This window comes from Hypanus sabinus, chromosome 13 (assembly GCF_030144855.1).
Source record: "Hypanus sabinus isolate sHypSab1 chromosome 13, sHypSab1.hap1, whole genome shotgun sequence".
Classification (NCBI taxonomy): Eukaryota; Metazoa; Chordata; class Chondrichthyes; order Myliobatiformes; family Dasyatidae; genus Hypanus; species Hypanus sabinus.
The window spans coordinates 104806155-104826326 of NC_082718.1; the positions used below are offsets into that span (position 1 = coordinate 104806155).

At 39.8% G+C, this 20172-nt stretch overlaps 1 protein-coding gene across 7 annotated transcripts in view; it reads left to right on the forward strand.

The window, feature by feature from the left end:
* Nucleotides 1–20172, forward strand: part of c13h12orf43 (chromosome 13 C12orf43 homolog) — a 44221-nt gene that overhangs the window by 15720 nt on the left and 8329 nt on the right. For 5 of the 7 annotated variants that reach the window (XM_059988332.1, XM_059988335.1, XM_059988330.1 and 2 more), the window contains 2 exons: nucleotides 5603–5667; nucleotides 9969–10071. In XM_059988332.1, coding sequence (XP_059844315.1) covers nucleotides 5603–5667; nucleotides 9969–10071 — 168 coding nt within the window. The remainder of the gene's footprint in view (nucleotides 1–5602; nucleotides 5668–9968; nucleotides 10072–20172) is intronic. The other 2 variants (XM_059988334.1, XM_059988337.1) reach the window with 1 other exon arrangement.

The window sequence follows — 20172 nt, forward strand, 5'->3', positions numbered from 1 at the left end:
TTTCCCAAGAAAATCACACATGGTATTATGATCATGAACGAATTCGGAATGATACAGGGAGGTATAAAAATCTTGAAATGATTTGTTTATCTCATCATGGTTAACTGTCAGATCCCCATTCTGCTGACGGATCTTAGTAATTTGACGTTTAACCAAAGCATTCTTCAATTGACTAGCTAACAGTTTACCCGATTTATCACTATGTATATAAAAATCAGATCTTGTTTTCATTAATTGATTTTCAATTGAAGATGTAAGTAATAAACTATGTTCTGTTTGAAGTTCAACCCTTTGTTTGTAAAGCTCCTTACTAGGAGTAATCGAATATTTCTTGTCAGTCTCTTTAACTTTATCAACCAATAAAAGTGTTTCCTCCTTAATGCATTTTCTCAGACCAACAGAGTAGGAGATAATCTGTCCACATATATATGCTTTAAAAGTGTCCCAAAGTGTTCCGCAAGAAATATCATCCGTGGAATTAGTTGAAAAGAAGAAATCGATCTGTTTCTTCATAAATTTAATAAAATCCGGATCTTGCAGTAAGGTAGAATCAAATCGCCATTGTCTAGCACTAGAAGCTGTATCCGTAAGTTTAATAGAAAGTTTTAATGGAGCATGGGCTATAATATCAAAATTACAACCAATTTCTGATGGAATAAAACAAGAGTCAATAAAAAAAATAATCAATTCTCGAGTAGGAATGATAAACATGTGAGAAAAATGAAAACTCTTTGTCCTTAGAATGCCGAAATCTCCAAATATCAAAAATTCCATTATCAGTCAAAAAAGAGTTAATACAAGTGGCCGACTTATTAGGTAAAGTCTGAGTAGATATAGATTTGTCCAACAAAGGATTTAAACAACAATTAAAGTCACCACCCATTATTAACTTATATTCATTTAGATTAGGTAGAGAAGTAAATAAGGACTTAAAAAAATTGGGACAATCCACATTTGGAGCATAAACATTAACCATAGCAACCTTTTTGTTAAAAAGTAAGCCAGTAATTAACAAAAATCTACCATTCGGATCCGAAAAGACATCGTGTTGGAAAAATGTAATATAGGAGTCAATAAAAATTGAAACTCCCTTTACTTTAGCATTTGAATTCAAATGGTACTGTTGACCCCCCCAAAACCTAAAAAAGCGATAATTGTCCTCTTTCCTCACATGAGTTTCTTGTACAAAAATAATATGCGCATTAAGTCTTTGGAATACCTTGAAAATCTTTTTCTGTTTAATCAGATGGTTTAAGCTATTAGTATTCCAAGAGACAAAATTAATGGTCTGAGCCATATTTCTGAAATCAACCCTTTGGTATATAAAGGGTTAACCAAATTATGAACTCATGCACCCGGAAGAGGAACAAAAATAAGGGGCGGACCCGGAAGTGACGACATCACAGACATTTTAGTAGTTTAAAATCAGCCCAAATGAAGAAACTAAAAAAAAACTGATTAAGATTTAGGGAAAAAACCCATCTTACACAATCAAAATCACTCATTTATTAGAGATGAAAATCCATAGCAGTAGGGAAGTTCTCATTCAGAAAGCTTCTCGCATCAGATGTAGAAAGGAAAACACGCCATGGTGTATTTGGAGGCGAGTTTCTGAGCTTCACAGGGTATAAGAGCGCAGGTTTTAGATGTTTCTCATAACATTTGGACATCAGAGGTTTAAAAAGAAGCCTTGCCTTCATTACTTCTGGACTAAAATCTTCCACTAATCGAAAATTGTGATCTTGAAAATTGACCATCCCTACAGGACGAGCCACACAAATAAGTTGCTCTTTAACATGCACATAGTGAAAACAACCGGTGGTTTAGCTGAAGCACTTGGGGATCGACGCATAATTCTGTGAGCGCGATCAAGTAACGGAGGACTGTCTGGGAATGCAGAAGGGAACGCATCCTTTAAAAGTTGAGCAAAGTACTTTGAGGGGTCCCCTTGTTCAATACCTTCCGGGAGACCAAGTATGCGTAAGTTCTGTCTTTGAGAATTGGTCCAGAAGTCGACACTCTTGGCTTTAAGTGTTTCCACCTGTTTAATAGTCGAAAGTAATTTCTGCTCCAGTTTTTCAATTCAAGTCTCGCTTCAGAGCGTCCTCTTGCAAAGTTGCGATTAGAACTTGCTGCTGGTTAACTACTGAATCCGTCTGATCCATATAATCTTGAAAAGCCTTTATATCTTGTTTAAAAAATTTGTCGTCGTTCTTCAAATTTTTCATTTAAAACCTCCAATAATATTTCATAAGTCAATTCAGTGCGCTTAGGATCAGTCTTTTTCCCCTTCCCGTTCCTGTTAGGATCCTTCCCAGGTTCTCGCCCTTTAGATCTAAGAGCCATTTCTGTATTCATTTCTTCAAAAATTCATAATAAACTCTTAAGGATAAGTCCAAAAAAGTAGCAAGAATCTTTTGGTGTAGGTAAAAGTAAGTTAAATAAGGGTGATCATAGGTTAAGAAAAGTAAAGGTTATGGAGCGAATCTGGAACAGTGCTCATTCCATGAGCGTCTCCTGCTGACCGTCAACAACTAGAGTTTCAATGCTGTTCTTGTGGGCATGCTCAATAAATCTAGAATAGTAACTATTAACAGGATTGATGAAAGGTCAACCAGAATGCAGAAGACAACACAATTCAAATATAAATAAATAATGAGAACATGAGGTAATGAGATGGTCCTTGAAAGTGCGACTCTAGGTTCTGGGAACATTTCGATGATGGGGTAAGTGATGTTGAATGTAGTTATTCCCTTTTTTATTCAAGAGCCCGATGGTTGAGGTAGTAACTGTTCTTGAACCTGATGGTTTAAGTCCTGATGCTCTTGTACCTTCTACTTGAATGTAGCAGTGAGAAGAGAACATGACGGGTGATGGGGATCTCTGATGGATGCTGCTTCCCTATGACAGCATTTCATGTAGATGTGCTCAATGATGGGGTGGGGGGCTGCTTTACCTGTGATGTACTGGGCTAAATCCACTATTTTTGTAGAATTTTCCATTCATAGGCATTGATGTTTCCATACAAGGCTTGATGCAGCCAGTCAATATACTCTCCACTACAGATCTATAGAAGTTTGTCAAAATTTAGATGTCATGCTAAATCTCTACAAACTCCTAACGAAGTAGAGGTGCTGACATGCTTTCTTCATAATTGCACTTGTGTGCTGGGTCCAGGATAGATCCTCTGAAATAGTAACACCAAGGAATTTAAAGTTGCTAAAGCTTTCTGCCTCAGATCCTCCAATGAGAACTGGTTCATTGACCTCTGGTTTCCCTTTCCTGAAGACTGTAATCAGTTCCTCGGTCTTGCTGACATTGAGTGAGAGGTTACTGTTATGATACTTAACCAGATTTTCTTTGGAACATTAGTGGAAACCAATCAGAAATGTCCTTTTCGTGTCCCAGTTTTGGAAATGATCAGCGTGGTCTCTGTTGCATGATTGAAGAAACCCTGTAAAAGGTAGTCTCAACATCTGATTGCATTTGCTAGCTCACTTGAGCATCTAGTGGTGAAAATTGGTACTTCAGTAGCAACATAAATTAGCTGAAATCATTATTTTAAAGTAACTTTAAAGTTGAGTCATAAATCACAGAAACAGGACCTGTAGCCCACTATATACATGCTGACCTTTATGCCCATTTGCACTAATGGCATCTGCCTGCATTAGAACCATATCCTTTGTTTTGCCTAGTTAAATGCCTCTTGATATAACTTTATCTCCTCTGATAGTATTTGCCAGATATAAAGCACTCCCTGTGAAGAACTTGCCTCATGGATTCTCTTTAAAACTTCTTGCTCTAAATTTCTAGTCTTTTTGTTGCTGTATCATAGGATACAATAACATTGACTCTAGACTAATAAAAGAGAAAATTCTGTTTTTTACTGCCACTTTCTACCTTTCTGTGGAGATGCACTTATCATTCCACCATTCAACATCCTTTCTTTGGTTGCGTCTTGTTCCATTAACCTAAGCAATTCCTCACTCACTGCTGGACCCATTATTCTTCCATTACTCTGAAGCAGTGTCCTCACTGAGACTGAAGAGACCATCATTAACTCTTTATGACCCACTCCCGGCAATGAGGTCTATGGCAAAATTGATTGATAACAGATCCCACCCAGCTCTCAAACCTAACCTTTTCCTCCATGGGTACGTTCTCCACTGACCTTCACAGTGCAACAAATTGCTGGTGGGTTCCCACTACTACTGTTGTACCCCAGGGTCCAGGACCAGCTCCTCTTCAAAGTTCAGTTCATACATGTTACCACGTACAACCCTGAGATTCTTTTTCCTCTAGGCATACTCAGCAATCCTATAGAATAGCAACTGTAAGCAGGATCAATGGAAAGAGCAAGAGCATAGAAGACAAGTTGTGCAGATGCAAATATAAATAAATAGCAATACATTACAAGAGCATGAAATAAAAAGATAAATAGTCCTTAAAATGAGATCATTGGTTATGGGAAGATCTCAATAGGTGAGTAGTTATCCTCTTGTTCAAAAGCTGCCACATCCAGCTCCTTGTGCCTCCACTGAGGGGAATGGACTAAAGCCTCTCCCTCTCTTCCCCCCCCCCCCCCCCCCAATAGTTCAGCTTGTTAATAGCAGTTCATCTCAAATGGACCCAGCACCATTCAGGGGTGCCACCAGGCCTTCAGATTTAGGGTCCTTGGTGATAAACACTCCACTTCACTCTTTGGCCAGGTTGAGTTTGATAGTGTCAATCTCTTTGAACAAGCAAGAGTTTGTTTTGCACTTTATTTCGTATTGTCTTCAAAGCAAATAGAAAAATTCTAGTTATGCTCAGTTTCCTTTCCAGGTTTTTGTAATTTCCTTTTCTCCTTGATCAAATGGGAACTTTGCATTCCTCTAAGTTCTGTAAATATTTCAACTCTTCACATCATTGTCGTCGACTATACCTAGGCATGAAGTCTCATCAGCAATCATCTGATATCTGGAATCTTCTCCCTAGCACATTGCATCAGTCTTTCCTCCCTTAAGGCACACTTCTTTTAAAAAAAGAAGTAAGTAAATTACCTTGCTGAGAATCTTTTGCACTCTTTTTCCTGGCTGTTAATTTTTGTCTCATTGTGCACTGAAATGCCTTGGGACATTTTGCTGTGTCAAATGTACTCTATTAAAATCAAGTATTACTTCTAGCTAAGAAGGACTAGGAGCAAAAGTGAATACAAATCAAATTAGTTTTGTATATAATGCAGAATTTTTTTCTTGATTAAAATAATATTTGGGAATTGGGGATTAGGTTGTTGAATAAAGTTAAGATGTCTTTATAAGTGGTACTGTTCCACTTCATTTTGTGTGAGGATACCATATGTGCCAGGTTATAAGCCCAAGGAATGTGCAGAACTTGGTCTACTAACTATGTATTAGTTTTCTTTTAAGGTTGAAAGAAATAAGATTTGTCAATAATTCTGCTGCTAAATCACTCATGGTCTACTTATTTGCAGTCTAGTTTTCACATAAATCTTCATGTACCATAGTAGGTTGGTTTATCACTGTGAAATCAGGGAAGGTAGTTCTGCATACGAATGTCAATGTACAACTCAATTCTATTCAATGTCTTTTCTACTTTTCAGCATCATTACTGTCAACAATTCTGGACCCTTTCTTAAGCAGCAAGCAGAAACTGGTGATGATGAAGGTAATTGAGCATTGCAATTATCAATTTGTTTTTCTGGACTAAAAGCCTTCTGTTAATATAACTTTTCATTCCATTATAAACCTGTCTTAAATATGCGCATTTCTTGTACATCAGTTTTAAATCTGGAAATGTTATTAGAAGTGTATTTCAGTGTGAAGAAATATTTTTAAAAAATCTGTGTGCAGGTAGAACTTAGCAGATAGCTACTTTTATTTTGTCCAACAATTCCATCCCTTTGGCCAGGTGTGACAGAGATGAGTTGATAAGTGGTCATTATCAGCCATAACCACTTATAACAGCCTTAATGTTCAATGGCATTACCACTGTCAGGTCCCACACCATCAATGCTCTGCTAATGAAATGCCATAGCCACAAGAATAGGTCAGAGAATGTACATCTGCAGGATATAAAGCATCCTGACATCTTGAGACCTTTTTCACAATTTACAATTCAGAAGCCTGATGGAATATTCTGTTTGCTTGCAAAAATATAACACCAGCAACTTGAAGATCAACAGCATCCACAATACAGGTATCTGCTTGGTTGGCTCCCAATAAACCACGTGAAGCATTTATTCCTTCTACCCATGGCACACAGTGACATCAGTGTATGCCATATACAAAAAAAAGTTATTCACTGGGTTACTTTGACAGTGTCTGCCAAATCTGTGACCTGGGATAGCAAGAAGGATGAAGACAGTATACCACCATGTTTGGGTGTTCTTCCAAGTGGCACACCACGTTGACTTGAAAGTCTATTGCTAGGTCTAAGTTTTGAAGCACCTTCAATTTTAAACCAGCAGTTCAAGGGGATGGCTCACCACCACCTCAAGGGCAATTAGGGTTTAGGAACGAATGCTGATCTTGCAAGCAATGCCAGTATCTTGGCAATGAATTTTTAGAAAAGAATGAAGGTAGAATAAGTGGGCATCCTTTTCAAGGTTGGATCAATTCTTTAAGGATTATTTTATTTGTTATATTTACTGTTTTGGGTGGTGAGGGGTGGGTGTGTTATGACCTAGCAGAGGAAAGTACAGCGGTCAGGTCTCTGCCACCGAAACATAGAAGGGAAGTGGGAGAAGAGGTGAGCTGTGGCGATAAAGGATTTGTTACTTACAGCAGCAGAAGAGGGGTTCTGTGGATGAGAATGAGGATTCCAGATGGTGTGTTGCCTCCTGGGTGTCAGGGTCAAGGACATCTCTGATCAAGTCCTCACATTCTTAAGTGGGAGGGTGAACAGCCAGAGATCGTGGTCCATTTAGGTACCAGTGACGTGGGTAGGAAGAGTGAAGAAGCTCTGCATGGGCAGTTCAGGGAGGTAGGTGCTAAAATAAAGGTCAGGACCTCCAGTGTTGTATTCTCAGGATTACTACCCGTTAGTGAAGCCAGAAATGGGATGATAGTACAGTTAAACACATGGCTAAGGTGTTGGAGAGAGGGTGTCAGATTTTTGGATCATTTGAGCTCTTTCAGGGAAGGTGGAACCTGTACAGAAGGGACGGTTTGCACCTGGACTGGAAGGGGACTAATCCTTGAAGGAAGGTTTGCGAGTGCTGTATGGGGGAGGGGGGTTAAACTAGATTTGCAGGGTGACAGGAGCTGGAGTGCCGGAACAGATGGTGGAGACAGATGATGTTAAGGCCTCAGACAAAGTTAGGAATCAAAAGGTTGCTCATGGTGTGATTTTAATATTCTGAGCTGCATTATATTTCAATGCAAGAAGTAGCGTGGGAAAGGCAGGTGAGCCCAGGACATGGATCAACACGTGGAATTATGATATTGTAGTCATTAGTGAGTCTTGGTTGGAGGAGGGGCAGAACTGGCAGCTCAACGGGTTCCATTGACTTGGGCGCAACAGAGTGGAAGGGATTAAAGGAAGAGTGGTGTTACTAGTTGAGGAAATGTCACTGCAGTACTCAGTCAGGACAGACTGGCGAACTCATCTGATGAGGCATTATGGCTGAAACTAAGGAATAAGAAACGTATATCCATGTTAATGGGGCTATATTACAGAATGCCCAACGAGCCGAGGGATTTGGAGGAACAAATCTGTAGACAGCAAACTGCTGCAAGAAATGTGATTGTCATCTTGGATGAGTTTAACTTTCCTCATATGACTGGACTTCCATACTGTAAAAAGACTCGATGGGATAGTTTGCCAAATTCAGGAAAGTTTCCTGAATCAGTATGTAGAAGTCCCTACTACAAGAGATGCTTGATCTGCCATTGGGGCAGGTGACAGAAGTTTGTATAGGGGACACTTTGCATCTAGTAACCAAAATGCCATTAGTTTGAAAGTAAACATGTAAAAAGATGGTTCTGGTCCATGGGTTGAGATTCTAAATTGCAAAAAGGCCAATTTAGATGGTATTACCAAGGATACCATCCTGTGTGGATTAGGACAGGCTGTTTTCTGGCAAAGATGTACTTGGTAAGTGGGAAGCCTTCGAAAGTGAAATTTTGAGTGTAGAAAGCTTGTATTCACCTGTCAGAATAAAAGGTAGAGATAATAGGTTTGTGGAACCCTGTTTAAGAAAAAAGGTGTGTAGTAGGTATAGGCAGTTTGGAACAAATGAAATACGCATGGAGTATATGAAATGCAAGGGAACAATTAAAGAAATCAGGAGGGCTAAAAGAAGGCACTAGGTTGTCCTAGCAGACAAGGTGAAGGAACATCCTAAGGGATTCTACAAAGATGTTAAGAACAAAAGAATTGCGAAGGATAAAATTGGCCATGTGTGGAGCCAAAAGAGATGGGGTGATTTTTTTTGTATCTGTGTTTACTTGGAAGACAGGCTCAGTCTATACAAAGCAGCATTGACTTCATGGACCCCATTCAGAATACAGAAGAGGAGTTGTTTGCTGTTTTGAAGCAAATTAAGGTGGACAAATCCCCAGCACTGATGAGGTGTTCTCTCAGGCCCGGTGGGAAGCAAGTGCAGAAATTGAAGGGGCCCTAGCAAAGATAGTTAAATCATCCTTTGTGATAGCTGATGTACTGGAAGATTGGAGGATGGCTAATGTTATTCTGCTGTTTAAGAAATGCTCTAAAAATAAGCCAGGAAAGTAAAGGCAGGTGAGCCTGACATTTAAAGGTATTTTAAGGGACTGGATATGAGTAATTGGATAGACATAGACTGATTAAGGATAGTCAGCATGGCTTTGTTTGTGGTAGGTTGTGTCTAACCAGTCTTGGGGTTTTTCAAGGAAGTTACCAGGAAAGTTGAAGGCGAGGCAGTGGAAGTTGTCTATATGGACTTTAACAAGGCGTTTGACAAGGTCCTACGTGGGACATTGGTCGAGAAGGTTCAGTCGCTTGGCATTCAAGATGAAGTAAATTGGATTAGACATTTGCTTTGTGGGAGAAGCCAGAGAGTGATCATAAATTTTGATATGCCTGCTGACTCTCTGACTGGAGGTTTGTGACTAGTGGAGTGCCTCGGAGATCGATGATTTTTGTGATCAGTGATCTGGATGATAATGTGATTATTGGGATCAGCAAGTTTGCTGTGACACCATGATTGGGGGTATAGTTGACAGCAAGGAAGGCTATCAGAATTTGCAGCTGGAACTGGACCAGCTGAAAAACGCCAGATGGAATTTAATGTAGATAAGTATGAGGTGTTCCACTTTGGTAGGACCAACTAGGGTAGGCTTACACAGTGAACGGCAGGGCACTGAGGAGTGCGGTAGAACAAAGGAATCTGGGGATACAGGTCCATAATTCACTGAAGTGGTGTCATAAAGAAAGCTATTGGCCTTCATAAATCAATTTATTGAGTACAGGAGTTGGGATATTATGTTGACTTTGTGTAAGATGCCGGTGAGGCCTTATTTGGAGTATTGTGTGTGCTCTTTTGGTCACCTACCTACAGAAGATGTAAATAAGGTTGAAGGAGTACAGAGAAAATTTACAAGGATGTTGCCAGTACTGGAGGACCTGAGTTATGAAGAAAAATTGAATAGGGTTAGGACTTTTTCCTTGGAACATAAAAGATTGAGGGCAGATTTGATAGAGCTAGAAGTTTTAAGGGGAACATGAGGGGAAACCACTTAGAAGGTCAGGAGTGTAGAACGAGCTGCCAGTGCAAATAGTCCATGCAAGCTCGAACTCAATGTTTAAGAGAAATCTGGGTAGGTGCATGGATGGTAGGGGTATGGAGGGTTATGGTCCCACTAGGTTAATGGGAGCAGGCAGTTTAAATGGTTTGACATAGGATAGATGGACCAGAGGGCTTGTTACTGTGATGTATTTTTCTATGACTCAGTGATCCTATATAATTCGAAGCATTTCATTTTAAGAATGTTTCTCAGGTTTTCGATTGTTTTCCACATCTATACCTGAGGAGCTCAAGAAATTCAAACCCTCATCTCCAGTTAAGTGGAAGCCCCCACCTAGTTCAAGGTAATACTTCATATTTTTTAAACTGAATATAATATTGGTTACCTGGCAAATAAATTAATAAGATGGAATATTCATGCTAGATATTAGGTGTGCATGATTAATACTCCTTTCTGACAAAGATATAAATGAAAGGATTCATTGCAAAGTCATTTAAACAGGAATTTGAGATACTTAGTTGGGCCACTGACATATATTCAAGTTTCTCAAGACCTTTGGGGAATGCAGAGGGGGAGAGGGTCTTGATTTATAATTGAAATTCAAGACAAACATTTAGAAAATGGATTATTGGGTATGGACACTGAACTGAAGGAACTGTTTCCACATGACTTCAGGTTGAAGAATTGCTCCTTTGTTGCTGTTTAAGTGTCAGTTTTGATTGTGGAGATGGGTGTTAACTTTGATTTGTTTAATTCTTGAAGTAGGAATACTGCTAGAGAACAATGCTTTTGCTAGAATGAAGCAGTTGTTCTGCCAATAATGCCCTTTTAAATTGAAGAATAACATTATATTGCATCGATTCTAGTGACAATTCTAGGGGGTAATATAGTGTGTACTGCACCCAGGTGGGCAGCCTATGGAGCTGGGATACCATTTTTCTCTTCATTGTAAAAAGCTAAAATTGGTGGCTTGATCTATATATAGATTGATTCAGTATGTGTATTTGAATTGTGTCGTATCAGCCAGTGGCACAATTAAGGTCATTCCATCTGTTTCTGCATTTGCTTCCCTTTTAATTGGTTAGAACTCAATATATTTTTTTAAAAAAGCTTTCTTCTCACTACACATAATTCTCAACTCATTCCATCTAGGTAGTGTACAGTCTGATGGCATGAATATATTGAATTCTCCAATTTCAGGAAACCTGCTCTCCCTCTGTTCCATTCTTTCTCCTTTTGATCTTCCCAAGTCATCTGGCACACCACTTCTTTCAGACTCCCATCACCCACCAATTCTCCCCGCTCACTGTTCCATCCATCCTTAGTTTCATGCTCCACACTCCTTGGCCATCAGGTTTTATCATCAACAGTCCTCTGCCTTCCCTATCCCCTCTTGGTCCCGGTCACCATTTCCATCCTTTGCTCACCTTCCTGACTCCAGTAATCAATCAGCACCTCACCTGGATCCACCTGTTTTTGCCAGTACTTCCCCACATCTCTCCCTCACCGCTTTCTACTGGCTGTCTCCCTTCTACTCTGTGCAGATGAAGGGTCTTAACCCAAAACATCACCTGACCATTTCCTGTAAGATGCTAACTGAGTTCCTCTAACAGCTTTTTTTTTGGCTCCAGATTTTAGTATTGGTGGTCTCCTATGTCTGCATGTGATTAATAGTGTAGACACTAAATGATTAAAACCTTTTCCTTCACACAGCAACCACTTCATCTTTCGGATTCAGCTTTCCAAACCTGACTTTTTCATGAAAAATACATATTAAAATTTTTTAAAGCCAGGATGAAATGCTGACCTTTACAAGTATATTAGCAAATAGGACCTTGTGGAGTGAATTAAAATTGTATGAGAATCTTGTTTTCATAGCATGTTTGCTTAAGTATTTTTTTCCTGTGTAAGATTGTGTCCTAAAGCGTAAACTAAGCACTGTGAAACCTCTGGAGGTTTAATTAATACTTGTGAAGCAAGATCGATAAATCCAAGCAGCACATTAATACATCAGGAGAATCAGTCACTTTGTAAGTACATGGTCCACATTCAATCCTGCACAAAGTGACAGATAATAAGAGCAGCATGTTAGCTTGAAGTTACCCTGTGAGAATAATTAAAATCAATTCGGTTAAATCATAATTATAATTGAGGTGTAATGTGCAAATGCATCATTGTGACTTGAAAGGAAGAAGTGGCTTAACAGCAAAGATTTTGATCCTGTAATGTTTACTTTCATAATTATGTGCCTTTGCATACTGATTGACAGTATATCCTTTTTTAATAAGTTCCCATCATACTACAGAAAAACGATAACTTAATGAGATATGTATGCTAATACAGACTTGGCTTTTAGCAGTCCTCACCTCTGCCAAGTTAACCAGTTGGGACCTTCTTGCTTATGTACCTCTGAGCTTTTTCCAGTGATTCCATCAGTTATCAGTCAGCATGGCTCTGAGTAGACTTACCCAGGGTTTATTTTGAAAGGCAATCTCAAAGTTATTTTCTCAGGCAGTCCATCAACTTGCTTTTATTCCATTTCTGTGGAATGCAATAGTGACCGACTATGCTAATATGAAAATGTCAGGCTGTCCAGTTGTGTAGCAGGAAGCTCTTGATGGTTTGGTTTAGGAGGTGATGTGTTCCTTCCGCCATTTACAATGGGCTTCTGCCTGTTCAGCAGCACACAGGTCCTCAGTGGTATACTAAGTGGAGCAGGCTCAATGGGCCAAAAAGCCTAATCCTGCTCTTTTTATCTTGTGTCTAACTGTCCCTAATGAAGGGTGTTGACCTGGCATGTTGACATTATTCTCATCCATAGATGCTGCCTGATGGGTTCTTCCAGAATAACACAAAATGCCAGATTTCCAATATCTGCTGAGTCTCTTGTGTTCTAAATGTTCCTCCTCCATTTTTGTGTGGCCATGGGTTAGGTATTACCATGAGTCAGTGGGGCTATATCCTTCTGCAAGATGGCTTTGAGAACATTCATGGATATTTTTCCTGTCTAGTTGACAATCTCTTGCTCTAACAGAGCCTTGAAGAGTGTCCATTTTGAAAATCTGATGTGGAGCATGTGAATATTACAATCTACACATTGGCAGTAACTGAATTGTAATTGGGGCTTTGATGCCAGAGATGCTGACCTTGGGAGGATGCTGGCTGTGGCTCCCTTAACCTGCCGGTAGATTTGCAGAATATTGTGATAACAGAATTGGTGGCATCTCTCCGTTGCGCTGAGGTGCTTGTTGTATGATATTTATTTCTCAGATGCTTACAGGAGGGTAGGATTCATAAGTGCCTGGTAGACCAAAAGTTTTGTGTTTGAGATCTCGCACCACACGCTTGTGTGGCGGAAAGCTTGTCTGATGCACTAGGTGAATTTCGTCATTGATGGTCATTGTCATTGTGAAGGGGTTCCCAAGATATAGGGAATGGTCCATATTTTGCAGGGTTTCACTCTAGATTTTTTTATTGTCAGAGGATGGTGTCCTTTTAGTGGGGTATCTGGACAGTGTTGGCCTTCCAGAGTTAGGAAATGACTGCAAGCAAATCCTGCTGGCTGGCACATTCCAAGGTGCAGGGCTATGTGCTAAGGGATGCACTGAAGTTCAGTAGTAGCAGCAGAGACTTTGCAGTGACTACAAAGGGGTCATTGAATACTGAGGGGTATGTCTTGTATAATGGCCTCTTCATTTCTTCAAAGTTTTTTTGTGTAAGGTGGAAGTATGATTACTCTAGATCAGCCTTTCTCAACTTTCTTGCCCGGAGGAACCCTTGAAATAACGTTCAGGTCTCAGGGAACCCCTGTGTTTTTTTTTTAAATAAATAAATTATTATATCTGCTGCTCATGATACATTAGCATGACCAATACAGGCAGTCCCCGGGTTACGATCGAGTTCCATTCCTGAGTTCATCTTTAAGTTGGATTTGTATGTAAGCCGGAACAAGTACATTCAGTATTAGTTAGCATCAGTTAGTCAAACGTTTGTCTTAGTATATAGTATATATTTTACCTTTCTATGCATATAAAGCACTTAAGAAACTATGTATTCCAATAATTAAACCACTGCGTTGCTTAGTAATAATTGTAGCTTTCATCAGGGCAGGGCCTTTCACATGCTCCATTATTCTCGCTTTATCCTTTATCCTTTAAAATTGTTCTGATCGTTGACCAACTGCAGCCTAATGCTTTTCCAATAATTGACGACTTTTCACCTCTTTCCAAACACTTTATTTCCACTTTATTTTCAATCGTGATCACTTCCCGTCAATGGAACAGAAACATGGCGGGCAGTGGGTCCCGAGCTCCACTGAGTCCTAAGGACCACCGCACTGAATTCCCCAGGTCCTAAAGTCCACCGCACTGAGACGGGTTAAACGGGACAACTGAGGGCTGTGCTGGGTTTGGATATTTGATCCTCCACAATATTCCACATGGGAATTTAAACTGGAGGTGGCAGTGTGGAGGGGTTCTCGAGCCTGGCGCTGATCTCACTGCGTCACCAGCGGACCGGAAAAGGGGGCGGAGTCAGGGTGAACCTTGCTAAGAAAAATTTAAGCCAAATACAAAGTTACACACTCAACACAGCATCGTGATCCGACTTAAAATGGCGGACGGCGTTCTCCTTCCTCGGTTTGTAAGTATGAGTTGTCCGTAAATCGGATGTTCGTAACTCGAGGAGTACCTGTAATCCAAAAATAATTGTCAATGCTCTTTTGAGTAAAGAATGAAATTTTAGCCAACCTTTCTTGAAAAAAGGTAGTTAAGCTTAGCTTATCTTTCTTAAACTTAATTTTCTTTCTCATCTCTTTCATAAATTCTAAAAACTTGTAAGGCAAGCATAATAAATATTCTGTTAAGTAACTGGCTTAAGCCAAAATGGATTTAGTTTTTCTAAAGGTAAGCTTGGTAGATAAACATGTAAATGAAGGTTGTAAATTGATTTTAACTAATGCTATATTTACACCGTGAAATTTTATTGAGAATGTTGAATAGTAAAGTTACTGAATGGAATAAGCCAAAGCAATGCAGTTTCTCCAAGACAGACCTTTTGTTTCCAGATATGAAGACAAAACATTAAATATATCTTGGTCTTTGCATGTTTTGGACAGCTCTTTGCAACAGAAAAGGACTTCTTGAATTTCACTAAAATCTACAAATCTCACAAATGCTACAACGTAAATGATTTTATCAATAAATGTCGACCTATCACCTTGGATAGAGAAGCTGTTGGTTTTTAGTTTATCACACAAAACCTCTTCAGCATCATGTCATGTGTCATCAATACGTTGACTTATCGTACTTCTGAGAGTGAAAACTTTTCAATTTCTTATCATGTCCTACATTTTACCCACTATAATTTTATATACTAGCATTATTAGATTCTCTCCACTGTGACTTTTCCTGTTCTGGATAATAAGTTCAGCCACTAAATAACTTGCTTCCTGAATCTTTTTACTGACTGTGACTTCATTAACAAAAGTTTCATTCTGTTTGTTTTGAGATTCCAAAGGTCATTTAAAATAATCAGCAATTTTACGTGTCATATGGCTATGATTTGTAGTTGAGTGTCTTTTCAATTTTGCTGGAACCATTACTGCATTTGTAAGCTCTTTTGCACATTGGATAGGACAACTTGGATCACCAGTCCATGTAAAACCCATTGATAAGTAGCTTTTATTGTAAAGACTTTTTTGGTCTGTTGTTGTACTAGTGCAGTGAAATGACTCAGAAGATTGGACCGTCAGACATTTCTGTGAAACACGAGTTAATAAAATATAAAAAAGAGTGCCACAATAAATGTGTAACTAAATGAGAAAACCACAAAAATTACGAAAACTTAACACAATTTGCTTCCAACCAATACAATTCATTTTTGCAACATTTACAACAACAGCGAAACGGCAGGCCAGCAGCTGAATCGCGGCATGTAAAAATTCCTTTAGAATGAAAATTTCCCTCCAATTTTCTACTGCGCTTGTTCAGTTTGTTTGCTCCCATTAGCCAGTTTGGAAGTGCATAAGGGGAAATTAGGGAGATGATTCAGGAGGGAGAGGCTGACACCACAGCCCAAGCTGGGAGAGTCTATTCAATGCTCAGAAAACGTACTTCAGTCTCCTGGTCAGCTCCTCATCCTCCCCTCCGTGCAATATAGAGCTCATCAATTATCAATAGCCTCCCCTATCTCTCATTTCAAAATTGAGAATGAACTCAATCAAATAAACACGGTTCTACCGTGCACTACCTTACTGGGCTGAAAGACCTCTAACATAATTGCTAACAGGGCTGTTTGATCAATGCCCACCACTGAGTGCTAGCATTGTGTGTTGCGCAAAGTTCAAAAGAACAGTTTTTAAAAATCACAATCTCTCACAGAACCCCTAACAACCTTTTGCAACATCCTAGGGCTAATAATAACACAGCGATTATGGTAATATGTTGCCAAACCTTGGTCACCACTCAATCTCAATCCTGAAACTCCATACTCTATTACACTCTATTGTCAACTTTGACCAGAAAAATTGCAGAAGTCCAAGAATACAGCTTATTACTCTCTCGTGGGGAAATTGGAGATGGGCAATAAATTCTGGCCTTAAGAACAACTCCCAAATCCTAAAAAAAAGATTGTTTCATTTTCATTAAAACAAATAGTGAGTGGCCTCATGAATAATCTCCTTGTTTGAGTTTATCTTACTAATAATTAGACTTGTGCTTTCTCCACAGGCTCCTGGGAATGTAAATAATGTTATTTTTGTCAACAGTAACTTTAAGTTCATTCAAAATATCTGTTTATAAAATTAATCAGTTTTTAAATTTGCTGTTGGATATCCATTACCATATGCTTTGCTAAAGATTCCTAATAAGTATTCTATGAACAATGTAATGTTTTGGCAGTAGACAAATGAAAAACAGCAGTAAATCTGAAGGTTCAGATAGAAGGAATAAAATTGGAACGTTTTATCTGTCACTGTAAGGTGATGTCTCCTTACTGTGCACATCAAGTTCTGTTATTCTGTTTGGTGCCCAGTTTTGCTTAATGTTTTAAAATGAAGAACTGAGTGGTAGCAATAGCAATTAAAACTGAGATGTTGCTTTGCTACAGAAGCATCAGTAATAGAACCTCAACAGTTTTTACTTTGGCTACTACTTTCTTCAGACTCTAGAGGTAGCCATGGGCACCCACATGGGTCCTGGCTATGCAGGTCCCCACGGCTACCTCACTGACTGCATAGAACAGTTCCTGTTCCAAGCCTTTCCCAGTAATGCTTCCCAACTCTTCCACTGTAACATTGTGGATTGCATTGTTGCTGCTTCAAGCACCCATACTGAGTTCATCAGTTTCATCAGCTTTGCCTCTAGCCTCCACCCTGCCTTTAAATTCACCTGGTCTATTTCAAACACTTCACTCCACTTTCTCAATCACTCTGTCTCTATCTCTGGAGATGCTGTCAACCAACATCCTTGATAAATCTACTGATTGTAATGATTATCTTGACTCTATCTCTTCCTGCCCTGTCTCCTGTAAAACTGCCATTCCCTTTTCTCAGTTTCTTTGCCTCAGCTGCATCTGCTCCTAGGATGTCTTTCCTTTCCAGGAAATCAGAGATGTTTTAAAGAATTGGGTTTCCCTTCTTCCACTATGATGCTGCACTCTCTTTGCCGAACATCCATGCTCAACCCATCTTCCCACTGCCTTAATGAAGTTCCCCTTATACTTGCCTCCCACCCCTGAACCTCCACATCCAATACATCTTCCTCCCCAACTTCCAAAGGTATCCTACCACTAAAGTGTTTACTTTTCCCTTCTTCCCCCCCCCCCCCCCCACCCAACACTGCTTTCAGCAGTGACCACTCTTCCTGTGATTATCTTGTCCATTCGTACTTCCCCCACTAATATCCCTCCTGGCACTTAAGCTCCTCCCTCGCCTCAATTCAGAGACCCAAACAGTTCTTCCAAGTGTGACAACACTTCACCTGCTAAACTTTGCTAATCTGCTGAGATAGTCTATTGAGTCTGGTGCACCCAGTGTGGAGGCCTCTACATTGTTGAGATACATTTTGAGTTGGGGGTGGGGGCTGCTTCATCAAACACTTCCGCTCAACCTGCCAGTAGTGGAACTTCCTGGTGGCCAAACATTTTAATTGCAGTCCCTGTTCCGACATGTCAGTCCGGGCAGCATCTATGGAAAAGAGTACAGTTGATGTTTTGGGCCGAGATCCTTAAGCAGGGCTGCCTTTAGCTTTTTCCAATTGTCCTAGATTTTCTATTTGTGTCTTGGTGTACATTTTGTTTATTAATGCTCCAATAAAGTGGCTTGGGGCTTTTTGTTTCCTGCTTTAGAAGTGACATAGAAGCTTTTCGTGCATCCGCTGAAACTAGCTGCATTGGGAGTTCATCACACATAGGTGGCAATATTCACTGCACTTGCAACCATTGCCATTTCTAGTTTCTGACCGATGTTTGCTTTTACAGTGAAAATGCTATATAGGTTTTCAGAGTAAGAACTATGTTAATGATGTAATTACATTGAGGGCAGTGGCATGATAGCTTCCAGTCTGATACAGTAAATCACAGATTCAAACCAGCTTTGAATGTTTGTGATAGCACCATGATTGAAATTTATCTGCGTCTTTGTGCATAGTGCTTGCAATCTAAATAATGATATAGTACATTAAACTGCTGATGTGTGCAGATCAAAACAAAGTCTTCCTGTTGCTTCTCAGCTGAAGTAACCGCACTGTGATTGAACAATGCTGTTTTGAAGAAGCAGAAGGAAGTGGCTTTCTGAAATACAGTGGATTCTGGTTAAATAGGCCATTGGTTAATCAGAACAACTGCTTATTTGGGACAACTCTTAAAGAACAAAAAGTAATTGAGAAAATAACTGGGATTCTTTGTTTATTTAGGGCATCAATTGCGTGCACTTGTGTAGCTGTTATATACTGTATTGTGCTTAGAGTGAATAGTTTTTGAATTGATTCTGCTTAAAGCAAATATACAGGCCCTCTCCTGGTTACAAAGCCTAACTTATGGATTGCCCTACTTACAAACAAGCTCACTCATGAGTTTTCAACTTTACAAAAGTAAATAACTTCTGAGTTTTTAAGTGATTTTTGAAGTGGGCTAATCTTCCCAAACCTTGTAGCAGAATTTTGAAAATGAGCGTGAGGGGAATCGGGTGATTTGTTTGTCAATTGTGCAGCTCTCTGCTACAGAGGCAGTATGAATGGGAATTCCCTCAGTGGGAATGATTGGCTAGAGCAGCTGTGTTGGTGGTTTGGAGTTCTGTGTGAAAATGGATTTGCCGGTGGTATTTTTAAGGGTCTAGCGGACTATTGGAAGACCAGCAGGATGGGTCTGTGAATTACTGGAGTACTGCAGACATCTTCTACCAGGTGGTAACGGTCTCTCCCCATCTCCTCCACAACAACTCAGGATTGCTCACTGTCAGTCAGATAGAACCTCCCACATGTGCTCTCTATATACCCAGAATATTTGAAACTGTACACCAGGCAGCTATCCAGTGGGGAAAGCACCTGCAGTTTCTAAACTAACCAATCATGATGGAAGTGACTTTTGACAATCAGAGTAATCTATGCCCCCCCCCCCCCACAGGACATTCCACCCCTTGAAAGTTGCAAATGTGTTGAGCCAACCTTCAGACTAGTATGACTTTCGTGAACTCCCAAGTAAGCTACATATAAAACGAAAAGTAAAATACCCAGTACAATAAAGAAGACCCATACAGCCAGATTTGGGAACAGCTTCTTTCCAACTGTGATAAGACTGCTGAATGGATCCTGACCCAGATCTGGGCCGTACCTTCTAAATATCCGGACCTGACTTGCACTACCTTACTTTCCCTTTTCTGTTATTTTATTTATGATTTATAATTTACATTTTTATTATATTTACTATTGATTTGTACTCCAGGGAGCACGAAGCACAGAATCAAATATCGCTGTGATGATTGTACACTCTAGTATCAATTGTTTGGTGACAATAAAGTAATAAGGTATATCCCAACAGTCACCCCGAGTCCACCTTTCTCCTTGTGCCCCAAAGGCCACCAGCCCCACCCAAGGCTATAATGGCCAATGAGCTGCTTCTCTTCTCTTCCCCCCCCCCCCCACTTAATCTTGTACACTAACTCTGAGATGTGAGCAAACAGGTGAGTGATTTTTTTTACCTGACCCGTCAGGAATGTAGGTGCAGCGTTCTTGAACAATAACGGTATAAATGCCACCTTCCTTTGTGAGCAAGTAATCCAAGGTCATTGAAATCAGTTCTCGGGACAGTCTGCCTGCATCATGCTGAGAAAGGCTATCACTCAAAGCCTTCTTTCCTTTTGTAATAGCGCTGTTAGTGACCAGCATGGCAATGTGAGCTTGCAGGCATAGAGGTGTTATATGTACGGCACCACCTATCAACTACACCA